This window comes from Phocoena sinus, chromosome 18 (genome assembly GCF_008692025.1).
Source record: "Phocoena sinus isolate mPhoSin1 chromosome 18, mPhoSin1.pri, whole genome shotgun sequence".
NCBI lineage: Eukaryota > Metazoa > Chordata > Mammalia > Artiodactyla > Phocoenidae > Phocoena > Phocoena sinus.
Genome location: NC_045780.1, coordinates 9,032,462 through 9,054,954, shown reverse-complemented (window position 1 = coordinate 9,054,954; position 22,493 = coordinate 9,032,462). Strand labels below are relative to the sequence as shown.

The window sequence follows — 22,493 nt, the reverse complement described above, 5'->3', positions numbered from 1 at the left end:
CATGAGTTATCAAGTTAAAAAAAATTTATTTTAAAAAGTAATCTAGGGCTTCCCTGGTGGTGCAGTGGTTGAAAGTCCCCCTGCCGATGCAGGGGACACGGGTTTGTGCCCCGGTCCGGGAAGATCCCACATGCCGCGGAGCGGCTGGGCCCGTGAGCCATGGCCGCTGAGCCTGCGCGTCTGGAGCCTGTGCTCCGCAACGGGAGAGGCCACAACAGTGAGAGGCCCGCATACCGCAAAAAAAAAAAAAAGTAATCTGTAATGCCACAGTGACTTCTTAAGTTCTATATATGTAAACAACACTGTATATAAAGTGGAAACTTGAATGTGTCTATATGCATGAGACTGAAAAAACACACAAGTAAAAAAGAGACAGAAGTGGGGTTATTATTACCTTGACATCCTACCTCTATTTCTGCTTGCTAATTCTCTACTAGGAAGATATATGAATAATGGCTATTACATGTACAAATGCAAAAAGGCTGAGAATGATTTTTACACTGTACTAAAATCCCACAAGGAATTAAGCTCACCAGAAAGCATTTTACATGTAACTGTAGATTTATAAGGGAGAAGAGGAGAAAAAAAAAAAAGCAATTCTTGGGCTTCCCTGGTGGCGCAGTGGTTGAGAGTCCGCCTGCTGATGCAGGGGACACGGGTTCGTGCCCCGGTCCAGGAAGATCCCACATGCCGCGGAGCGGCTGGGCCCGTGAGCCATGGACGCTGAGCCTGCGCGTCCGGAGCCGCAAAAAAAAAAAAAAAAAAAAAGCAATTCTTAACGACTTCTTAGCTAACTCTCAAATAAGTCAAGGGACAAGAAAATAGGGGAAACAGAGAGAGATAAGAAAATAATGACCAAGTAATGGGAATAAATAAATATATAACTGAAAGTGCTCAGACTATTCTACTAATCCTGTGCCTCTTGCCCCCAGCCCCAGCTTCTGATAAAGACATAACCAAGTATGGATGGGGCTGTCTATTTCTGTAGGTAAGGCAGGAAATTAACATGAGGTTTAAGTGACAGTGAAATGTTTTTACCTTGATTTACCTGGGAATGCTAAAAGTATTTCCTTCATCCTTCTTTCTTTTAACTTTTATTATAAATACTTTCAGACATACACAGATGTTGAGAGAATAGTATAATGAACCTAATCACCTCATTCTATCTTGATTTTTTTTCTTTTATTACCCAATCAAATATTTATTTTCCCAATCCTAGAAAATATATCAACGTAGTATAGTGTTAATTTCTTATTTTTATGCCAGAAAAAGGCAAGTGTTCCCCTAAAAAACATCTGGCTCAGCAATATCAACTTAAATAAATGACCACCAGGAGGAGCTCACCTAAGTGTATCTAATGGCCACAGAAACAGTCGTTCACAGGCACTTGAAGCAAAGGAAAAGGGAAGGGGCACTTAATAACAGAATGCTTAAATCTGGTTCTACAGATTTCAAGTGCCATTATATCATAACAGAAAGAACTCAATCCACTCAATCTAACCAATTTACTGCAGCCAATACCCAAGACTCACAAAACTTGCAGAAATCAATATTTAGAATTCCCTGGCAATCTGACTGGAGCTATTAAGACAGGTTACACAATTTAATTCTCCAGATTCTGAAAGTCCACCCTCCAAAACAATTTCTTTACAAATTAAATACGTTTTTCCAAATCATCATGTGCTCACAACTATTTAAGGTCATAAGCCAGTAACAAAAACTGGAATTTACCATAGTACTGTTCCATAAAGTATGTTAATTTTCAAAGTACATCTTTTCATGATGTATTTTTATATACTAAATTAAATTTTGTATTTCTTCAAGAAAAATTCTCCAATAAACTTCAGGAAAATTAAGTACATAAGTAATTATAAAAGGCTTTCTTTCTCACTTTTTTCAAGAAGACAGATTTACATGTTTAGATGTGGGTAAAACTGGAAAGCAGGTGGAGAGACAGACCAGCTACACAATTCCAGAGGCCAACATCAAGACTGCATTCTAGATTTGTTCCAGTAGGTATCATTCACATGGAAAACAATGTGAATGGTGCCACCTAGAGTTGTGCAACTCAACAGAACTATGGGGGAAAAATTACAACTTATAATAAGCTTCTATCAGTGAATCTATCAGATAAAATACATTTCTTCTGAAAATAAATAGAAGATCGTTAACCATAAATAAGTAGATTTGAGATGATAATGAAAGGGCTCATTTCATAGCAATTCTTCCCCCTTCTCAGAAAAGGTAGATTTATATGGAATCTACCCCAGGGAGAGCAAGATAGGCAACTTTCACCACACCGCTGTTATTCATACTTGCCTTCAACTTTTATGTCTTGATATTAGTTCATATCTTCTTCTTATACAAATCAATTTAATTTCCAAAAGGCTGTAAGCAACTTCTCTGAATAATGATAAGTTCCATAAGATTTATCTAATTACATTTAACTCCATTTCCAAGAATAGAAACAGTATATCTTGCTAACCAAAATAAAAACTGTTTTAGTTCCTAGGCAATTTGAAAGAGAGAAATGAATGAACAAATATGAGAGCTAATTTTCTAGAGAGTATGAACCAATAATAATTTTAAATAAGGAGAAAGAAAATACACTTAATTATTAAAACAATACGAAATGTTAAAGTATGAATCACTTGCTGAAATTCTGCTTCTAGCAGTGTTTAAAATTTTGGCTAATCTTTCTGACAACCAATTGGACAAGTAATACTTACATTGGTAATATATGGTTCAATAGCTTGAGCTGTCCTCTTCAGTAAAGCCTTTGCCAAATCATATGCTTGCTTGTTTAAATTCTGAAGAAAAAAAAATAGTATCTATATTATACACCACTAAATATGAAAAAGGAAATATTATCTGTATTCAAAAAGCTACTGTTAAGTCAATGAATGAGAAAACTGTTTAAGATTCAATTCGAATAAAAGGGTGACAGCAAAGCCACTTTTCTCCTAAGACTAACTGGTCTAGTAGATCTTAAGATCCCTTTCAAGCAAGGATAATTATATTCTCTTCATATCTTATTCACAGCATAAGGTAAACCACATAGAAAAGGTCAACAAATGTTTATTAGACAGAAATGGAGATACTGAGTCACTGTAAAGCTAGTTGTAAAGTCAAATCAGTTCAGCTGAGTACAAATACAGGCTATTTCACTCCAAGACCAAAAGAACCAAACATCATGGGTCCTAGTGCGGGCAGAAATGGGGAATCCTCAGGTGGCGAAAGACAAAAGAGTTTGGGGCAGCTATGGGAAAGAAGATTTTCCCAAAGCACATCTCAGAGCATAGGGAAGCCCAGGGATATAAGAAACATAACAAGGGAATCCCCTGGCCGTCCAGTGATTAGGACTCAGCGTTCTCACTGCCGGGGCCCCGGGTTTGAGCCCTGGTCAAGGAACTAAGAAACCACAAGCCATGCAGCACTGCCAAAAAAAACCCAAAGAAACATAGTCAAGTATGAAAAGAAAAAAAGTACAAGAAACAATATCTTAAGAATATATGTTTCTAAGAGATTTTGATGATGGAAAGAATCATGACCAAAGGTCTGAAATGGAATCACTATTCCAGTTCAAACATATTACAGACAGCAGGAAAACTGTATATATCCTGAAACTCACATTCAGCGTATTTTTAGATTTACCTGCATTGATGCTTTGTATTGTATCATTTCATTAATATCTAACTGCTGTTTAGTATTTTCATATATAATATGCTACAGCTTATTTACTCATTCTCCTATTCATAGACATTAAGCTGTCTTGTATTGATACATGCCTCCCTGTGCATATAAGAAATAATTTTCTATAAATACTACCTTTGCCATTTTTCAAATGAGCTGTTTTGTCTTGTTCTTATTCGTAGAGTTTCTCTATACACTAAACATTTGCCAATTACATGCACAACATATCTTAGAGCCTATACCTATGTTTTTACAATGCTTATGGTATCCTAAGACATACAAAAGTTTTCATTTTAATATAACCAAATATATTAATCTTTTCCTATTTGGCTTGTGCACTCTATATTTTTTAAATTCTTTTCTATTTTGAGGTTAATTCGTTGTTTTATATTTTCAAATAAAATTTCAAAGATTTGCTTTTCAGATTTAGATCTTTATTCTGCCTGTAATTTATTTTTATGCATGGTGTGAAATAAGAATCTTATACTATTTTCCATATGGATATTCAAGTCCATTATTCCCTCCAATGACTTCCCTGTAATACTCACACTCTCAAGTTTCTATACAACCATGTACCATTTGTAAATTTTCCATTACTTCCGTATGTCCCTTTGTCTATTACTGCCTGATTACAGTCAAAGAGACATATGGAAATAATGTCTTAACACCAGGTAAGATAAGTCCCCACTTTCCTATTCTTCAAAAACCAATTTGTCAAACTACACACACATGCACATATACACACGCAATACACATTCACAATTTCTATTTTGATTAGGTTATCTATTAGTATGTAGAGGAATGAAATTATTGTGATACTGAGTTTCCCATCACATAAACAATTATAACAAATCATGCAACATATTTAAGTCGTCTCTTACACTTCAACAACTGTAATAACTTTGAACATTAAGGTCATGCACATTGTTAATAAATTTCTAAGTAGCTCAAGTCTTTGTTAAAGATACAAATAAAAATTTTTTGAAATTATACTAACAGATTTTTATATATTGATCTTGTATCTAGCAACTTTGCAGAATTTTCTTATTTGGTCTAGAAACTAATCTGTACATTGTTTTGTGTTTTCTGCACAGGCAGTCATAACATCTGCAAATAATTTCAGTTTTGTCTCTTCTTTCTAATCCTTTTATCTTTTCTCTTGTTTTACTCCACTAACTTAAGGCTTCTAGTTTAATGCCGATTCGAAATAGCATACTTGACTTTTTTCTGAGTAGAAGTGACATCTTGACAAAGTTCCTAACTTCAAAGAAAATCCTTCAGCATTTCACCATTAAGTGCAGTTATCATACATAACCTTATCAATTTAAGGAAGTTCGTTTCTATTTCAAATATGCTAATAATATTTTTTATCATAAGTTATACTGAATTTTATCAAATGGTTTTCTTATACATCTACTGATTATTTTTTCTCTTTGTTCTGTTAATTTCCACAAATATTTTTTAATGTTAATCCATCTTTGAATTCCTAAAATTTAGCCAATTTGCTCATTACCAATATTACTTTATATCATTCTGGATAGTGTCCACTATTATTTTATATTGGATTTACATGAATGTATTATAAATTAAATTAGCCTATTATCCTCCTTTCTTGAACTTGGTTTTCTCTAGTTTTCCCTATGAAGACTATATTCTGCTCATAATGTGAATTGTGGAGCATGCCTTCCTCTTCTATAATCTGAAAAAGTTTGCTGAATATCAGGATTATATGGCACTTAAATGATTAACAGAAATCTCCTGGTGATGTGTTTAAATTCCTTCATAGTTGGTTTGAGTTCTACTGCTGTTGCTATTATTACTGTCATCGTTGTTTAGGAGAAAATATTTTTGTTTGTTTTATGGATATAGTTTTTAAAACCAATTAAATTTCTTTTATTGGTTAAAGGTTATTCAAGATTTTCTCTCTTGAGAAAAATTGGCAAGTTTTATTTTCTAGAAATTTGTTTTGTCCAACTCCAAATATGTTAGCATAAAATACTGTTCATGGAATTGTTTTTTGATCTTTTTAATGCCTGCTGTTCCTCATTTCATTCTAAAACTGTATATTAATACCATCTCCCTTTTTCTGATTCAAACTGCCAAGGGTATGCCTATTTAATATACTTTTTGAATTACCAACTTTAGGTTTTTCTGAAATGTCACTATGTTTTCTATTTCATTCATTTCTGTTCTTCATGGTTTACTTTCTTGTACGGACTGTATATTCTAACGATACTTTTATAATTTCTTGAACTGGACACTTTAACTATAAAGTTAGATTAGGGCTTCCCTGGTGGCACAGTGGCTGAGAGTCCGCCTGCCGATGCGGGGGACGCAGGTTCATGCCCCGGTCCGGGAAGATCCCACATGCCGCGGAGCGGCTGGGCCCGTGAGCCATGGCCGCTGAGCCTGTGCATCCGGAGCCTGTGCTCCACAACAGGAGAGGCCACAACAGTGAGAGGCCCGCGTACCACAAAAAAAAAAAAAACAACAAAAAACTAAAGTTAGGTTAAAACAACATTTAAGTTGAATCCCACAGGTTTTAATATGTATCATTTTAATTATTATTTCTAAAGTTCTTATAACTGCCATCATGATTTACTCTTTTGACAGATTAATTATGCGCGCTAGAGGCTTGTTAGTTTTTTGTTTTAAAATCCTCAAGAACTGTTGGTCTATTTGACTTATAATCAATTGGAAATGTATTAAAATGGCCACCAAATTGTGAGTTTGTTTCTCCTTATAATTCTTCCAATGTATGCTTTATATATTTTGAGCCTATGTGAATACAAGTTTAGGCATCTTCCTGAGAACTAAAACTTATCATTGTATAACTCCCTTCTTTACCTGGTAAAGACTATAACATCTAAAATCAATACAAGTTATTTCAGTTTTCCTTCAGTTATTATGTGCCTGGCATGGCAAATCTTTTCTCCATCTTTTTAGTGACAACCTTTTTGTGACAGTATTTTTGTTATCTCTGATTAACAATGACCAGTTGAATTATTTTTAATCTAATCTGACAACCTGAAGTAGTAAATTTGGGCCATTTACATTTATTGTAATTCTTCCTTGCATTGTAATCCTTAAAATTTTAACATGAATACTTCATTTAAAGTTCAAAGTAGGGCTTCCCTGGTGGCACAGTGGTTAAGAATCCACCTGCCAATGCAGGGGACACGGGTTCGAGCCCTGGTCCGGGAAGATCCCACATGCCGCGGAGCAACTAAGCCCATGCGCCACAACTACTGAGCCTGCGCTCTAGAGCCCGTGAGCCACAACTACTGAAGACCGCGCACCTAGAGCCCGTGCTCCGCAACGAGAAGCCACCACAGTGAGAAGCCCACGCACTGCAATGAAGAGTAGCCCCCGCTCACCGCAACTAGAGAAAGGCCACACACAGCAATGAAGACCCAACACAGCCAAAAATAAATTAAGTTAAAAAAAATAATAAAGTTCAAAGTAAATCAATAGCTCTATACTCCTAATCATCAGCAAGATCATATCACTCCTTGACTCTATTAGGCCATTCAATCTTACATGTTATTTTTATCCAGTGGTTTAGGACCATTTTGTTAAAATCCCTTTAATTAATCATTATAATTATTATTGCTACTGTTCTTGTTTTATATGTCAGTTCTTATTTAGAGCATTTCATTGTTCACCAATACTTATTACATTTCACTTCTTTCAAGTTCAATTTCCATTATTCTGAAGTACTCAAACAGTAGTTCTTTCAGGGAGGATCTATTGACAAGTTGTATATTTAATGTCTTAATTTCACTCATATTGGATAGCAACTGTGTGCCAGCATATACAGTTTTTATCTCAGTACTTTGGAAATATAGGTCCATTATGTTCTGGCATCTATCCTTGCTACTGAGAAGTCAGCAATCAGTTTAATGTTTATTCCTTGTTAAGGGCTATGTCTTTTCCCTCTGGATGCTTTATAGATTATTTCTATTTTGTCATTCTACAAATTCTCCAGGATATGCCTACACTGGGATTTATTTTTATTTATTCTGTTCATGACACTTTTGTTACCTAACTCATAAATTTACGCTTTTCGTCAGTTCTAGAAAATTTTAAGCAAATATCTACTTGAATATCATCTCTTCTCCATTCTTACTCAGGGTTCTGCATCACTTTTAAATATACTGGACCTTTTCATTCTATCGTTTATGTTTTCCTTAACTTTACCTCACTGTATCTGTACAACTTCCTCAGCTCTATCTCCTAGTTCTCTAAATATCTTTTATAATCCAAAAAATATTTTGATGTCTATGAACATTTTTCATTTCTACTTTTCCTAACCATACCTTCTTCTCCTTTCAGATGTCTAGCTATCATACTTTTTAACTCTTATGCTTCTAGAGATTAAAACATAAAATTGTTATCTTTAATCCTTTTAAAGGTATTTAATATTTTTATCCAATAAATATATTATCTGAATTTTTACTTAGTGTCTGATTTTCAGTATTGACGGACTTCTTAAAAGTTTGGAAATTTTGGATTATGAGGTCATTTTTAATGAAGCATTATATTTGTGAATGCTGTGTAGCTATAAATTTAAGTTATATCTTTCCAGAAAGGTCTTAATTTTGCAGAGACCTTTATACTGGTGAATCACAGAACCATATTTCCAACTGCTTACTCGAGTGTTAGTCATTTTCGAAGAACGAAACATACAAAAACACACACAACACACACACAACTTGATTAATATCACCCAGGCAAAAAATACTTGTGTCATCAACATATCCTTTTCTCCAAGTTAGTAAAGACTTCCCCTTTTTTTGTGTGTTTTTTTGCAGTACGCAGGCCTCTCATTGTTGTGGCCTCTCCCCGTTGCGAAGCACAGGCTCCAGACATGCAGGCTCAGCGGCCATGGCTCACGGGCCTAGCCGCTCCGCGGCATGTGGGATTTTCCCGGACCGGGGCACAAACCCGTGTCCCCTGCATCAGCAGGCAGACTCTCAACCACTGCGTCACCAGGGAAGCCCAAGACTTCCCTTTTAATTTCACCCCTCCCTGCCATCTACACTATCACTGTCTTTTACCTAAGGCCTTATTTGGTTGTGTATCTCCCAACATATAAAGTTATATAACAGCATCAAAGTAGCTATTAATGTGTTCCTTGAAACATAATCCTATACAAAACTGAGTTATTACAGATACTTTATCACATGTACTAACTCTGTTATTTCTTCATTTAATTAGTGACTAATAAGTGTATCATGTTTTATTAAACACAAGTGATGTACATTAATATTAATCAATAAAAGTCTCCAGGGCTTCCCTGGTGGCGCAGTGGTTGAGAGTCCGCCTGCCAATGCAGGGGACACGGGTTCGTGCTCCGGTCCAGGAGGATCCCACGTGCCGCCGAGCGGCTGGGCCCGTGAGCCATGGCCGCTGAGCTTGCACATCCGGAGCCTGTGCTCCGCAACGGGAGAGGCCACAACAGTGAGAGGCCTGCGTACCGGAAAAAAACATAGTAATAATAAGATAAAACAAAAGTCTCCAAAACTATAAAGCAGGATAAATTGCATTTTAAACGTAAGCAAATTCTGGACCCTAATATTAACAAGCTTTCGATACATTTCAAAATATATTGCTACTTACCTTATGCGCAGGTACCAGATTTACCAAAACGGTATCCAAAAGCTCCTGAGATACTGTATCACCTTCACAAATAATAGAACTCATGAGATCCACCATATGCATATGAACTTTCTGATTGTGGCCATTGCTGAAATTCAAAATTGGTATTTCATTTAAAGTATATCTGAAATTTATAAGATTTAATCATAACATAGAACACTACACTTTATTTCAAACTGATACTCAGGTATTAATTAAATCAAATTCTACATATTCATTTAAAGCTTCCCTCTCTTCCAAATCTTACAATAGCATCCAAAATATTTTTTAAATTACATTTCCAGGATTACTTTTTCCTAATTTTTACCAGTCTCACAATCAAAAGTAATTAAATCAAACGCAACTTTAGTTTTGCCTTAAATTCAGAAAATCAAACTACTTTGTGGAAGTTAATTCTAGTAGATAAATTTAAGGAATACACAAAGAACTCAACTATTCACGTGAATTAAGGAGTCAGTAATATGTGATTTAAATAAAAGAAAATAACATAAGCCAAAAAATATTTTATATATTTTATAAATAAATATTTTATTTATAATAAAATATTTTATATATAATTATTTATTTATTTATATTTTATATATAAAATATTTTATATATTATATAAGGCTTATATATTATAAGGCTTATATATTATATAAGGTTTATATATTATATAAGGCTTTAAATATTTTATATATATAATATATATTATATAAGGCTGTAGATCACCTTATGCCACTCTTATATTATTCTCTACAGTACAGAATTAAGCTGTATTCACTGTCCAAACATCTATAAAAATTATGTTAATGAGCTCTTAAGTTATAACTCTTAGCCTTCCAATATTCATCATAGTTAACAGTTTATGCAGATTTACCTGTAAGTTAAAAATTCTTTACATTTAAAAAAAGATTATATTCTTTGTAAAGTAAACTTACTTTATAACTGAAAATAATGTTCTGTATAATTGGGTAAAAATTTCATTGCTGTCTTCCAACTCAAAGCATATGTTATATGATTTGACCCAAGCAATGTTCTAAAAATAAGATATAAATAAGGAAAAGGGTAAAATTTTAATTACTAAAAATATACAAGCACAAAACCCAGTTTAAAATGTCATCTCAAGATAGAATATATTGCTTACCTCAAGTAAATAAAAATACCTATTGAATTGTGGACTCTTTGTATCCTCTAGCCCCTTCAACTGCCTTGTTATAAACATAAATATATCCTTTAAAAAAAAAAGACAAAGTTTTGTTTAGATTATGAAAATATCCACTAAATTCCTAAAGATAATTCAGCACTCATGTGTATCTGTCATGATAAATTGTAAAGAACCAGTTTAAAAAAATTCTACTTGGCTGGAATTTTTAAAATGTGCATCATCATGAAAACACCGAATATCTTACTGCCCTTTAAAGGAAAACAGTAAATCATTTACTATGATCTTAAAGTAGAGAAAGAAAAACACCTTACTGTAGGTTAAAAAAAAAAGACCTGAAAATGGAGTAAACTAAAATTTATGCTGTCATTAAAACAAACAGGTTGCAATGACTGAGAGCTGAACTGATCAGGTTTGCTGGAATAGCACTATATATGGTAATTATATAGCAAGAACATGGTTTAGGAAACTTGAAATTCCAAAATAAAATCACCAAGTGAGAAGACAATAGATTGCAGAAGCTTAGAAATTTTAAAAAGACCCACAGAAGTTAACTCGTCAAGCTTCCTACCTTGTCATTATAACTACTTGCTCTTCCCTACCATTTATCAATCTATCCCCATCTCTTGCTTTCGGTTTTTTACTGCACACCCCTTTATACCTGGGTAAAGATAAGTTCAATATCACTTTGAGTCAAATTTTTATGATGATCGTTTTTGAAAAATTTGGAAAAGGTTAAAATTAAAGCTAATTCTACAAAGGAAGCATGCTAATCAATCAAAAAGAAAAAGATGTTTCCCTCATAAGTAAAACGATAAACAAGCGTTTCTTAAAAGGGAAGAAATAGAATATGCAGATTACTGAGTAGCTTTTCAAGAAAAATACTATCACAAGTACATCCTTCAAAAATGGTTACTTTAAAAAAAGGTACAGTTACTTTGTTAGTAGTACTGTATAAAATATGTCCTCCATGAACGAACCCTTTCTGGTTCGACTAAGAGAGAACAACTGCTGTACTGAATCTACCTGGAGATGGAAAGACAATATTCATTGATCATCTCTCTAACAAGCACTGACCTAAACATGAAGCTGGGTATATAAAAAGAGTTTTCTGATGACAATAACAAACTGACAGTGGAAAGGTAAGGATCAAAGTGTCACAATTTTCTATTATTACTACTGTAGACAAAGAAAAATACAAACTTGATACTAACCAAAACAGAGTGAAAACTATTCTATAAGTATTCAGAAACACCCTCAAATAATTAATACTACCCCAATAAAAGAAAAAAGTGGCACTTAAAATAAGAACCAAAAAAATTGACCAGAGGGGGAAAGTGGGTGGGGGGAGGAGGGGTGGGGGGAGGAGGGATGGTGGGATGAATTGGAAGATTGAGATTGACATATATACACTGATATGTATAAAATGGGTAACTAATGAGAATCTGCTGTATGCAAATAAATTAATTTAATTTAATTTTTTAAAAAAACTGACCAGAAAAAATAAAATACTTAAAAATTTTAACTAGATTCTAAAAACTCTAATTTAATCATACCTCTTCAATATTCTTCTCAAAAACTGTCCTATTATTAATAGAAAAGATTTGTAGCTATTCTTTTGGGAGGACTTTCATTACCCCAAAGGCTTGAGACAGATCACTGATAACGCAAACTGAGAAATCCACAAGAGAAGTAGAAGAAATCATGTAGCAGCACTCTTAAGTTAGACTTCCCTCTTCATGAGAATGCCAACAAAACATCTAGTGAGGAAGAGCCACAGCCCACAGTCAACCAAATACAATTACTCCTTAAACCAATTAAGTACCTCAAATTAAAGGTCCACAATTAGAAATCAGGATATACACCTGGGTACACAACTCCACAGGCCAGCTCACATTATCTACTTTAAGTCTCTAACCATTCTCAAATCTTACAATTCAATTTTACTTTTAGATGACAAATATTGTCCCCTACCTCCCCCATCCTAAGATATATGAAACAAGCATGTCCACAGCAGTTTGGGCATTCCTTACTGGAGTCTTGGCTGACTTGATCAAATGAGCAGGTTCCTCGCTCCAGTTTTTAAGAAGCAACTCCCTGAGTTCAAGAACCGAGTCTGGGTTGTTTTTCACCAAGGTAAACCCAGTTCCTGACATATAATAACTAACATCAATATGTGTTAAATGAAATAAACCTAAATTGTCTTTTTGTTCCATACTGGGTAATCTTCCTAGGGACTCATTTCCTAACCAACAGTTTCCACAATTATCTTTTATTATTGTTGGCTTTTCTAATTTTCTTATAACTTGCCTCATTCAATAAAGTTTTGCACAGCTCTACTTATTTTCATGCTTTCTACCCACTGGATTAATCATGCTATTCTCCTTCTTTTCTCATCTTTTAAAAATTATTTCATTCACATGCCTTTACTTACAACTACCATAACCAAGTACTAAGTGTGCTTTCTACCTTTCATTAAAATTTTGTTCATCGTATTTTCTTCAAAACAATTCACATCACACCTTACATTAAGTGAGTTAGGATTCATATATTATAAATTCAGACTTACACTAGATACTGTGTTTTAAATAATGAACATGGTCTTCAATATGAATTTTTAAAAAGGAAAAGCAAGTGTCCCCAACTGATACTGAAATACCACTAATGATGACATAATATAAAAAGTATAGGGAATTCCCTAGCGGGCCAGTGGTTAAGACTCGGCACTTTCACTACTGTGGCCCAGGTTCAGTCCCTGATCAGGGAATTCAGATGCCATAAGCTGTGTGGCATGGCCAAAAAAAAAAAAAAAAAAGTATAGAAAACACTTTACTAATCAACTTCTTATTTTGAATATCAGAAATTGTTTTACAAAATTAAATACTAATGGGGGGTAGGAAATTCTACAGAAAACAGAAGTACAATAGTTTAACAAAAGACTGCTGCAGCTAATGTCAAAGAATCTAAAGAAATAATCTAAATACTTTAATTCCCATTTTAGAAAGATAAAGTATCAGTCAATCTTGGCAGTTCTTTTAATCAGTACTTGCCTTTAATTTATCAGGGGATGTGTAAGGAGCTTCAGGAGCATAAATCCTAAAAATATCAGCAAGGCAGCAGGCTACCAGTAATCGAACATCTTTATCAGGATGCTTGAGGAAAAAATCTGAAGCAAGATGTAAAGCTAGGTTTAAATAGAGCTCCTTTTCTTCTTCAGAGTCCTGGTCCATATCCATGAAAGTTTTCACAACCATCTATATAAAAACAAAATAATCAAATAATGAAATCCTCCATGTAAAAATATATTCATTTGAAATAAAAGCCATATTAATTACAAAGGTTAACTTCCAATAAATACACTTTCATGTTTCCCCTAAAAGTATCTATCTGAGAGAACAAGACCTGTCTGAACTATAGGGCAAATACAACTTTTCTTTAAAAGACTAAATAAAATACTTTTCATTTACCCATCACACCTGCTAACCAGATTTTAAAAGTTTAAAAGTAGCTTAACATAGTACTTCTAGTCTCACTTTTACAACACTGAGCTAAAAAAGAATATATAAACAGATTCAAGAAAGGATGACAAAGATGAATCCCTAAACATTAAAAAGCTACCATAAAGTAACTACTGTAGCATCCAATTAAATATTTCTTGTACCACAGTTAAAGACAATATGAGGTGGACAATTCATTAGTAGGACTCAATGGCATGTATGGAGTGAGCAGAAGAAAACAAACATTTACATAAAAGAAGTGGGATGGAAACAACAATGGTGAAAAATCATATAGTTTGAATTCTGTGAAGAGCTTTCTCTAATTTTAGTATCAGCAGTCACAAGGAAGGCTCAGTCTGTACTATTCCTACTTCACATAAGACTTGACAAAATTGCTGAACTCGTCAGGGACATTTAAACACAACACTAATGCAAAGATGACAACCTGGCATCCACTAGGTGGCGCTACAAATACTAATCAACAAGTAGGGCTGGACTTGGTCTTTGAGACATAACTGCATGGATTTCCACTCTGCTGTAGAGTTAGACTTCTGAGTAATGAATTGTCCAAAGTATTACTGAATTCTCAGAGCAGCTGTGGGTAACAGTGTTCCTCACAGAGCAGACCCTCAGTTCTACTACACCTGAGGCCAGAACCATCAGTAGACTAATCTTTCCAGTCTGACACTACAATTAGTTTAAGGGTACAATGTCCAGGGCTACTCTCCTAACTTTTTGATTTTATTACTTTTAAGATATATGCTTTGATGGCTTTGATGTATTATGAAAAAAGACAAAAAAAAAAGCTATATGCAAGGAACTCTTTCTTTCCCTGGAATCGCTTCACAAGAGTGAGAGATTCAGTATATTTTGAATAAAATGTTATAAGAAATTCTAGAAATTACATAAACAATGACACTTTACATATTAGCAAGTTTTTATAACTTATAAAACTTATACCTGTACTTGTACATATCAAAAATTACCATTATCCCACATTAAATCCTTCCTATATTTCTCCAAGACGGTTGCTATAAACAGTGGGCAGTGTAAATCAGGAAAAAAGAAAGAGAAGAAAAGTAACCAGATTATTGCTGAGCAGAAATGTCTACAAAATAATGAAAGCTTACTACAAGCACTAAATGTGAGCACTGTGGAAATCATTCCACCAAAACTATCAATAAAGTTTATTCAAAGGCTAGATAATGGGAATTCCTCAATACTGTGACCAACTCAAATGGTGTTATAAAACTCACGAATAACTCATATATGAGTCCTCTAAATTAAAAAAGATGTCTGAGAAAATAACATCCATAAAAGACACTAAATGCTAAATGCTTGTAAGTATATCTCTGTGTTTAATGTTCATTTCTTAGCAAACAATAAGGATGATATCATTGCTGAAATATAAACAAATCTGAGGAAATAAATGTATTCTTTCTCTAAAAACTTAATAGGTCAAGAAAATCTAAATACATAGAAATGAAAAATTTCATATCTAGAGTTTGTAGCTTAACCATTTTTTTTTTTTTTTTTTTTTTTTTTTGCAGTATACAGGCCTCTCACTGTTGTGGCCTCTCCCATTGCAGAGCACAGGCTCCGGACGCGCAGGCTCAGCGGCCATGGCTCACGGGCCCAGCAGCTCTGCGGCAGGTGGGACCTTCCTGGACCGGGGCACGAACCCGTGTCCCCCGCATCGGCAGGCGGACTCTCAACCACTGCGCCAACAGGGAAGCCCTGTAGCTTAACCATTTTTAATAAAATATACACAGTTCCCAACTAGATATAATATCCACATATTGGTAAATTTAACCTGCTCAAAGATGTCTTTTGCTTTGAATAACAAACACCTTATATCTGACATTCTAATACTTTATGCACAGGATATAATACTAAGACTTTATGTGAAACTTACAATAGTATTAGGGTCTTTTTCCTCTAATAAATAAACCATGCAACAATAAAGTAGTACTTCAAGGCTCCTGGGCCTTCAATGATTAATTAAGGTAAGTCTTTTACACTTGAAATACTGGTAAATATTGATAATAATATAACAAGCAACATGTCTAGGTAGATACAACATTGAACGGGAAAAAATGCTCAAAAATAAAGACCATCTGAACTAATCAGCTTAACAATCTTCTTGGCCACTCTGCTCTTTTAACCATTTTAATCACAGAGACTATCACTGCCTTGAAGACAAAGATGAAATATTATTCAAACAAATGTGAAGAGAGTCTAACCACACAGTAACTGCCTCACGAATGGGAAGTTCACCATCAGTCTTGACTCACTGCTGTACATCAGAAGCAGAGAGCTAAAAGTAAAGCTCTTTAACCTACTTTCAAAATACAAGAAAGTAAAATACAGCCTTAGTATTCAGTAGAATTAAAATCTCTTTTCTCAAATTAAAGTGGTTGCTTTTATAAGATAAATGAGATATAGGAGAAGGAGACAACTTTCTAAAGATAATAATGAGTATAAGTGTATTGTGGGTTTGTTCTTTATACCCAAGTATAAACAGCCCTAGAAAATGTAAGCTTCACCTTTCTAATTGCACTCCCATTAACAATAGCTAAGGAAACCCTACAGTTCTTTATCTACTCCACTCTCTTAACTCCTAATTACAGCTAATTAGTTTTGGCCATGAGACATTTTCTGCTTTGATTTGCTTGAAGTTGCCCTAACAAGATACAGCCCTATGTGATTTCCACAGGTGTCCTCCCCCAGCTCTGCTTATCCTAAACGGATGTCCAAAGGACATAACCCAATTTTACTCACCTTTAACCGTCTCACCATTTCCTCTTTAGATATTTTATCTGAGATTTCCTTGACACCAGGAGGATAGGTAATTTTTCCATCATTGGTCCTTGTCTTTGAATGAGCCATGATGGAAATATCTCTACCCCTAAAATGAGAAAACTATTAGATGCAAACCAAAAGATAAGTATCAACAACATTCATAATAAACATGAAAAGGAATCTCTCCCTACAAAAAATTATAACTACTTCCTAATTTATAGTAATTCACTTATCTAATTAATGAAAATCATTTTACTGAATATTTCCCCAATTTTTAAAATTTTATTTTTACTTTCATTTCCATTAGTGGCAAGCTAGGTTATTTGCACTGACCCTCCAACAAAAAAACTTTAAGTGATTTTATTTATTTATTTACTTACTTATTTACATATATATAAAATACACACAGCATTTTTTTTAATAGCACCACAAATTACTTGGGCCAAAATCTAAGGGAATTCAGGAACCCAGAGAACTAAATGGAACTTTATATCCACTTACACCCTGAAGGCACCTGCCAACCCTGTCAAATCCAGAGTTCAGTTTTGGTGATCTTATGGAAAAAGAAGGACAGAGTCCTGTCAAGGAAGAACATCAGAGACCCTCCTGACATTAATGTAGAATACTACCCCAACCCAAAAAAGGTAATACCTGCAAAGGAAAGAATTAAACCAAGTCAACATGTGCCCATGCTGCCATTACCACCCACAGGGACAGCAGAGAAGGCTGCCTTGGTATTAAGCAGAGCAAATAGCAGATACAAGAGAGGAACAGCTAATTAGTTTTGGCCATAAGCCTACACATTTGCTGAGGTTCACGCTGCCTATGTAGTCCAGAGAACCTCAATACAAGAACTCAGTGACCCTCAACTGGTAACACCCCCATAATATAAGTACATTCAAGCCCTCCTAGAGGAGGGCACCTTCATGCTACACTTCAAATTATCCCCATATGATGTTTCTAGGACAATAAGCATTATCAAGTCAAAAATAACCAAGCATCTAAGCAAGCAAGGCACAATGAGCAAGAACCAGCAGAAATACCAGACCCCCCAAAACTTCAAATATTACAATCATCAAATGGATTATAAAACTACTATACAACTGTATAGTAGCCCTTGAACAACATCGGTTTGAAATGCATGGGTCCACTTATACACAGAACTTTTTCAATAAATACTACACTACACAGTCTATGGTTGGTTGAATCCATGGATGTTTATAACAGTGAATACAAAGGGTTAAGTATAAAGTTACACATGGATTTTGAACTGCGGTTGGGGGGGGATCAGCACTCCTAACCTCCATTAGTTCAAGGGTCAAATGCATTTATAATTTTAAAGAAATAAAAGATAAGTTTAAAAATCTACAAGGAATAAAAAAATTATACAGTAAATTAAAAGATATGAACAAAAAAGACCTACTAAAAATGAAAAAATACAAAAATTGAAAGTAAAAACTTAATGGATGAGTTTATTAGCAGATTAAGAAAAGCTATGAGACTTAATGAGCTACAAAAGATGTCCGAAGAAATTATCCAAAAATACAGAACAGAGAAACATAAAACTGCAATACACAAAAGAAAAAGTAAAATAGCTTAACTTATGATCCATGGGAGTACCAGAAGAAGAGAAATAAGGCAGAGGCCTCTCTATGAGGTGAATATCATAAATACCAATTCACAAATTCAAGAAGCCAAACAGAATTAAGTTCAAAATAATAATTCCAAAAAAACAAACAAAACCTTATAGAAGACATATTACCTTCAAAGGAACAGTATTTAAACTAATAGTGACTTCTCACTAGCAACAATATAAACCAGAAGACAGCAAAATGTCACCCACAATGTGGTTAAAGAATATAATTGCAAAGCTGAAGTTTATATCCAAGGAATATAAGTTTTAGGAATACAGTGAAATAAGGACAAATGAGCCAGACAAAACTTGAAATGTATAAGTTACTATATATAGTACTTAGAACAATATTTAACATATATCAGTATATTACAATATGGTATATATGGTGTACATAATATTCACATTAAAAGATCAAGATTTTTAAACTTCAATATAGAGAGATTACAAAAAAATTTTTAAATAATGATATGAGATACTGAAAGTAAAAGGATGCAAAAACTAAACAAAATAAAGCACTTAAGCTAAACATAAATTAACAAGCATAAATAAGTAGGCCCCAAGATACACTCCTTGGTATTTTACTCAACGGAAACACATACCTGTGGCCACTACAAGACATAAAAATGTTCATAGCAATACCATTCATATTAGTCAAAACAGAAAACAAAAATACCTATCAACAGTGGAATGAAGATACATTGTAGTATAGTCATACAATGAAATACAACACAGTTATGAGAGTGAATAAGCTACTGCTTCACACAATATGGATTAACATTACAAAGAAAGTTAGGTGAAAGAAGCCAGATATAAAACACTATACATAAAATATGACTACATTTCCAGAATTCAAAAATAAGGTAACCTAGCCGATGATGTTACAAGTTAGAATAGTGAATTCCTTTGGTGGGAGATGTAACTTGAAAGAGGAGTAAGAGAATATTTCTTGGGTACAGGTAATGTTCTACTTATATATCTGGATGCTGGTCACACTATTGTTTTCACTTTGTATAAAGTCACAGGGCAAGCCATTTATAATTTTTATACTTTTCTGAATTATGCTATACTTCAACAACAAAAAAAGAAAATCTCCAAACATTTAAAAAATGTAAAGTGCTTTCTAAGAATCAGTGAATCAGGGGTAAAGAAAAAAAAATAAGCGTAAGATCAACAAAGTAAAAAATCACAGGCCAATCTTACAATTTTTGACATAAAAACATTTAAAAATTTAGACAAACTGGAGAAAATCTATACCTTACCAAAATTTACTCAAGAAGAAAAAATGCCACCAAGAAAGAAAATCAGTAATCAATAAACCTTTCCACAAGGACAAATACCCAAGGCTACATGACTTTACTAATGAGTTCTACCAAATAACTGAGGAAGAAGTAATTCCAATGTCATATAAATATTTCCAAGGACTAGAAAACAAGGGAGTCCTTCCCAACTAATTTTATGTAACTAACTAGCATAACCATGATACTAAAACCCAACGAAAAAAATAAGCGAAAGGAAAAAATATCACAGACCAATCTTTTCTGTGTTTACAGATACAGTATTTTTAAATAAAATATTGAGAAACCAAATGTAGCTACATATAAAAGACTGGGTTTAATCCAAGGAATGCAAGGTTGAATTCATCATATTTACAGATTAAAAAAGAAAAACCATGTGATAAGGTCAAAAATGAAGAGACAATGATAAAAATTCAACATCAATTCTTGACTACAGAACAAAATAGAAGAAAAAGCTCAACAAACTAAAATTTATATGAAAGTTTCCTTTATCTGAGAAAGGTAGGGTGCTATAAACACCCTACAGCATAAATCACATTTATTGATGACCTTTTGAAAGTGATCTACTTGTTTTCAGGACCTGTAAAAACATACCTGCTATCATGACTTCTATTTCACACTGTAATAGAGATGCTAGTCAACACAGGAAGAAAAAGGTATCCAGTATAAAGATACAAAGTAAGGAACAAAACAGTCATTACCTGCAGATTACGTGATTATGTATACAGAAACTCCAAAGATTTATAGATAAAACATCAGAATTAATAAAATTGAGTTTAACAAGGTTGTAGAGTAGAAAAATCAATATGCAAACATCAATGACCTATAGCTAACAAAATACTTCACAGCTAAAGACTGAATAATTCCTCTCAAAATCAGAAACAAGACAAAGATGTCTGCTGTCACCACTCTTATTCAACATAATACTGGAAGCCCTAGCCAGCACAATATGGCAAGGAAAAGAAAATAAAGGCATACAGATTGGAAAGGGAGAACTAAAATCATCCTTACTTCCACATGACACGACTGTCTATACAGACGATTCCTGGGGAATCTTAAAAAAACAAAAACTAGTTCATCAAGATTACAGGATATATTGGACTTCCTTGGTGGCACAGTGGTGGCACAGTGGTTAAGAATCCACCTGTCAATGCAGAGGACACGGGTTCAAGCCCTGGTCTGGGAAGATCCCACATGCTGCAGAGTAACTAAGCCCATGCGCCACAACTACTGAGCCTGCACTCTAGAGCCTGAAAGCCACAACTACTGAAGCCCACGCACCTAGAGCCTGTGCTCTGCAACAAGAGAAGCCACCGCGATGAGAAGCCCACTCATCGCAACGAAGAGTAGCCCCCAATCTCTGCAACTAGAGAAAGCCCACGCACAGCAACGAAGACCCAACACAGTCAAAAATAATTTTTTTTAAAAAGATTACAGGATAGAAAGATCAACATAAAAAAATCAATTTTATTTCTATATACTCCCAAGAAACAGAAACCAAAGTTAAAAGCACAATACTACTTTCAATCACTACCCTCTCATTAATAGAACGTTTTAGTGCAAACCTAACAAAACATATACAGAAAAAAAAAAAAAAACATATACAGGACTGGTATGCTGAAAATTACAAATCACTGATGGAAAAAAACCACAGAAGATCTAAATGAATGGAGAGATATACTATGTTCATGGACCAAAAGACTCAAGATTCTTTCCCAAACTGATCTATGGATTTACGGATTCTAACAACATCCCCACAAGATTTTTCATAGAGACAAGCTTATTCTAAAGTTTACCTAGAAAGACAAAGGAACCAGAAGAGGTGAGCTAATTTTAGAATGAAGTGAGAGGAACTCATTCCACTAAACTTTAAAATTTCCTATATAGCCAGAGTAAACAAGACAATGTGAATTTGGCAGAAGAACAGACACATAGATCAATGGAACAGAACAGACAACCCAGAAAGAGATCCACACAAGCACGTCCAACTGATTTTTTTTTTTTACAAAGATACAAAAACGGGCTTCCCTGGTGGCGCAGTGGTTGAGAGTCCGCCTGCCGATGCAGGGGACAGGGTTCGTGCCCCGGTCCGGGAGGATCCCACATGCCGCGGAGCGGCTGGGCGCGTGAGCCATGGCCGCTGAGCCTGCGCGTCCGGAGCCTGTGCTCCACAACGGGAGAGGCCACAACAGTGAGAGGCCCGCGTACCCCCAAAAAAAAAAAAAAAAAAAAAAAAGATACAAAAACAACTGAATGGAGCAATAACAAACTTTTCCACATATAATGCTGGAGCAACTGAATGTAAAGACTAAAATAACAAAATAAAAAAACGACCTAAATACCTCATACTTTTTTTTTTTTTTTGCGGTGTGTGGGCCTCTCACTGTTGTGGCCTCTCCCGTTGCGGAGCACAGGCTCCGGACGCGCAGGCTCAGTGACCATGGCTCACGGGCCCAGCTGCTCCACGGCATGTGGGATCTTCCCGGACCAGGGCACGAACCCGCGTCCCCTGCATCAGCAGGCGGACTCTCAACCACTGCGCCACCAGGGAAGCCCCCTCATACTTTTATACAAAAATTTTAAATAGATCATGAAGTTAAATATAAACTGTAAAGCAAACAAAAAACTTTTAGCATAAAACAGAGAAGAAAATCTTCAGTACTGAAGCCAGGCAAAGAGTTCTTAGAAATGACACCAAAAGCAAAATCCATAAAATTAAAAATTGATATATTGGACTTCAAAAATTAAAATCTTTTACTCTGTGA

General features: G+C 34.6%; 1 protein-coding gene across 8 annotated transcripts in view; it reads right to left on the bottom strand.

Annotated features, from left to right (window-relative positions):
* PDS5B (PDS5 cohesin associated factor B) overlaps window positions 1-22,493 on the bottom strand; it is a 199,772-nt gene that overhangs the window by 107,185 nt on the left and 70,094 nt on the right. For all 8 annotated transcript variants that reach the window (XR_004346677.1, XR_004346678.1, XM_032611242.1 and 5 more), the window contains 6 exons: window positions 16,777-16,903; window positions 13,549-13,752; window positions 10,481-10,567; window positions 10,275-10,372; window positions 9,316-9,442; window positions 2,730-2,810 (listed from right to left, as the gene is read on the bottom strand). Coding sequence is in view for 6 of the 8 variants with exons in the window: in XM_032611242.1 (XP_032467133.1) it covers window positions 2,730-2,810; window positions 9,316-9,442; window positions 10,275-10,372; window positions 10,481-10,567; window positions 13,549-13,752; window positions 16,777-16,884 (705 nt within the window). In the remaining 2 variants the exon portion in view is untranslated. The remainder of the gene's footprint in view (window positions 1-2,729; window positions 2,811-9,315; window positions 9,443-10,274; window positions 10,373-10,480; window positions 10,568-13,548; window positions 13,753-16,776; window positions 16,904-22,493) is intronic.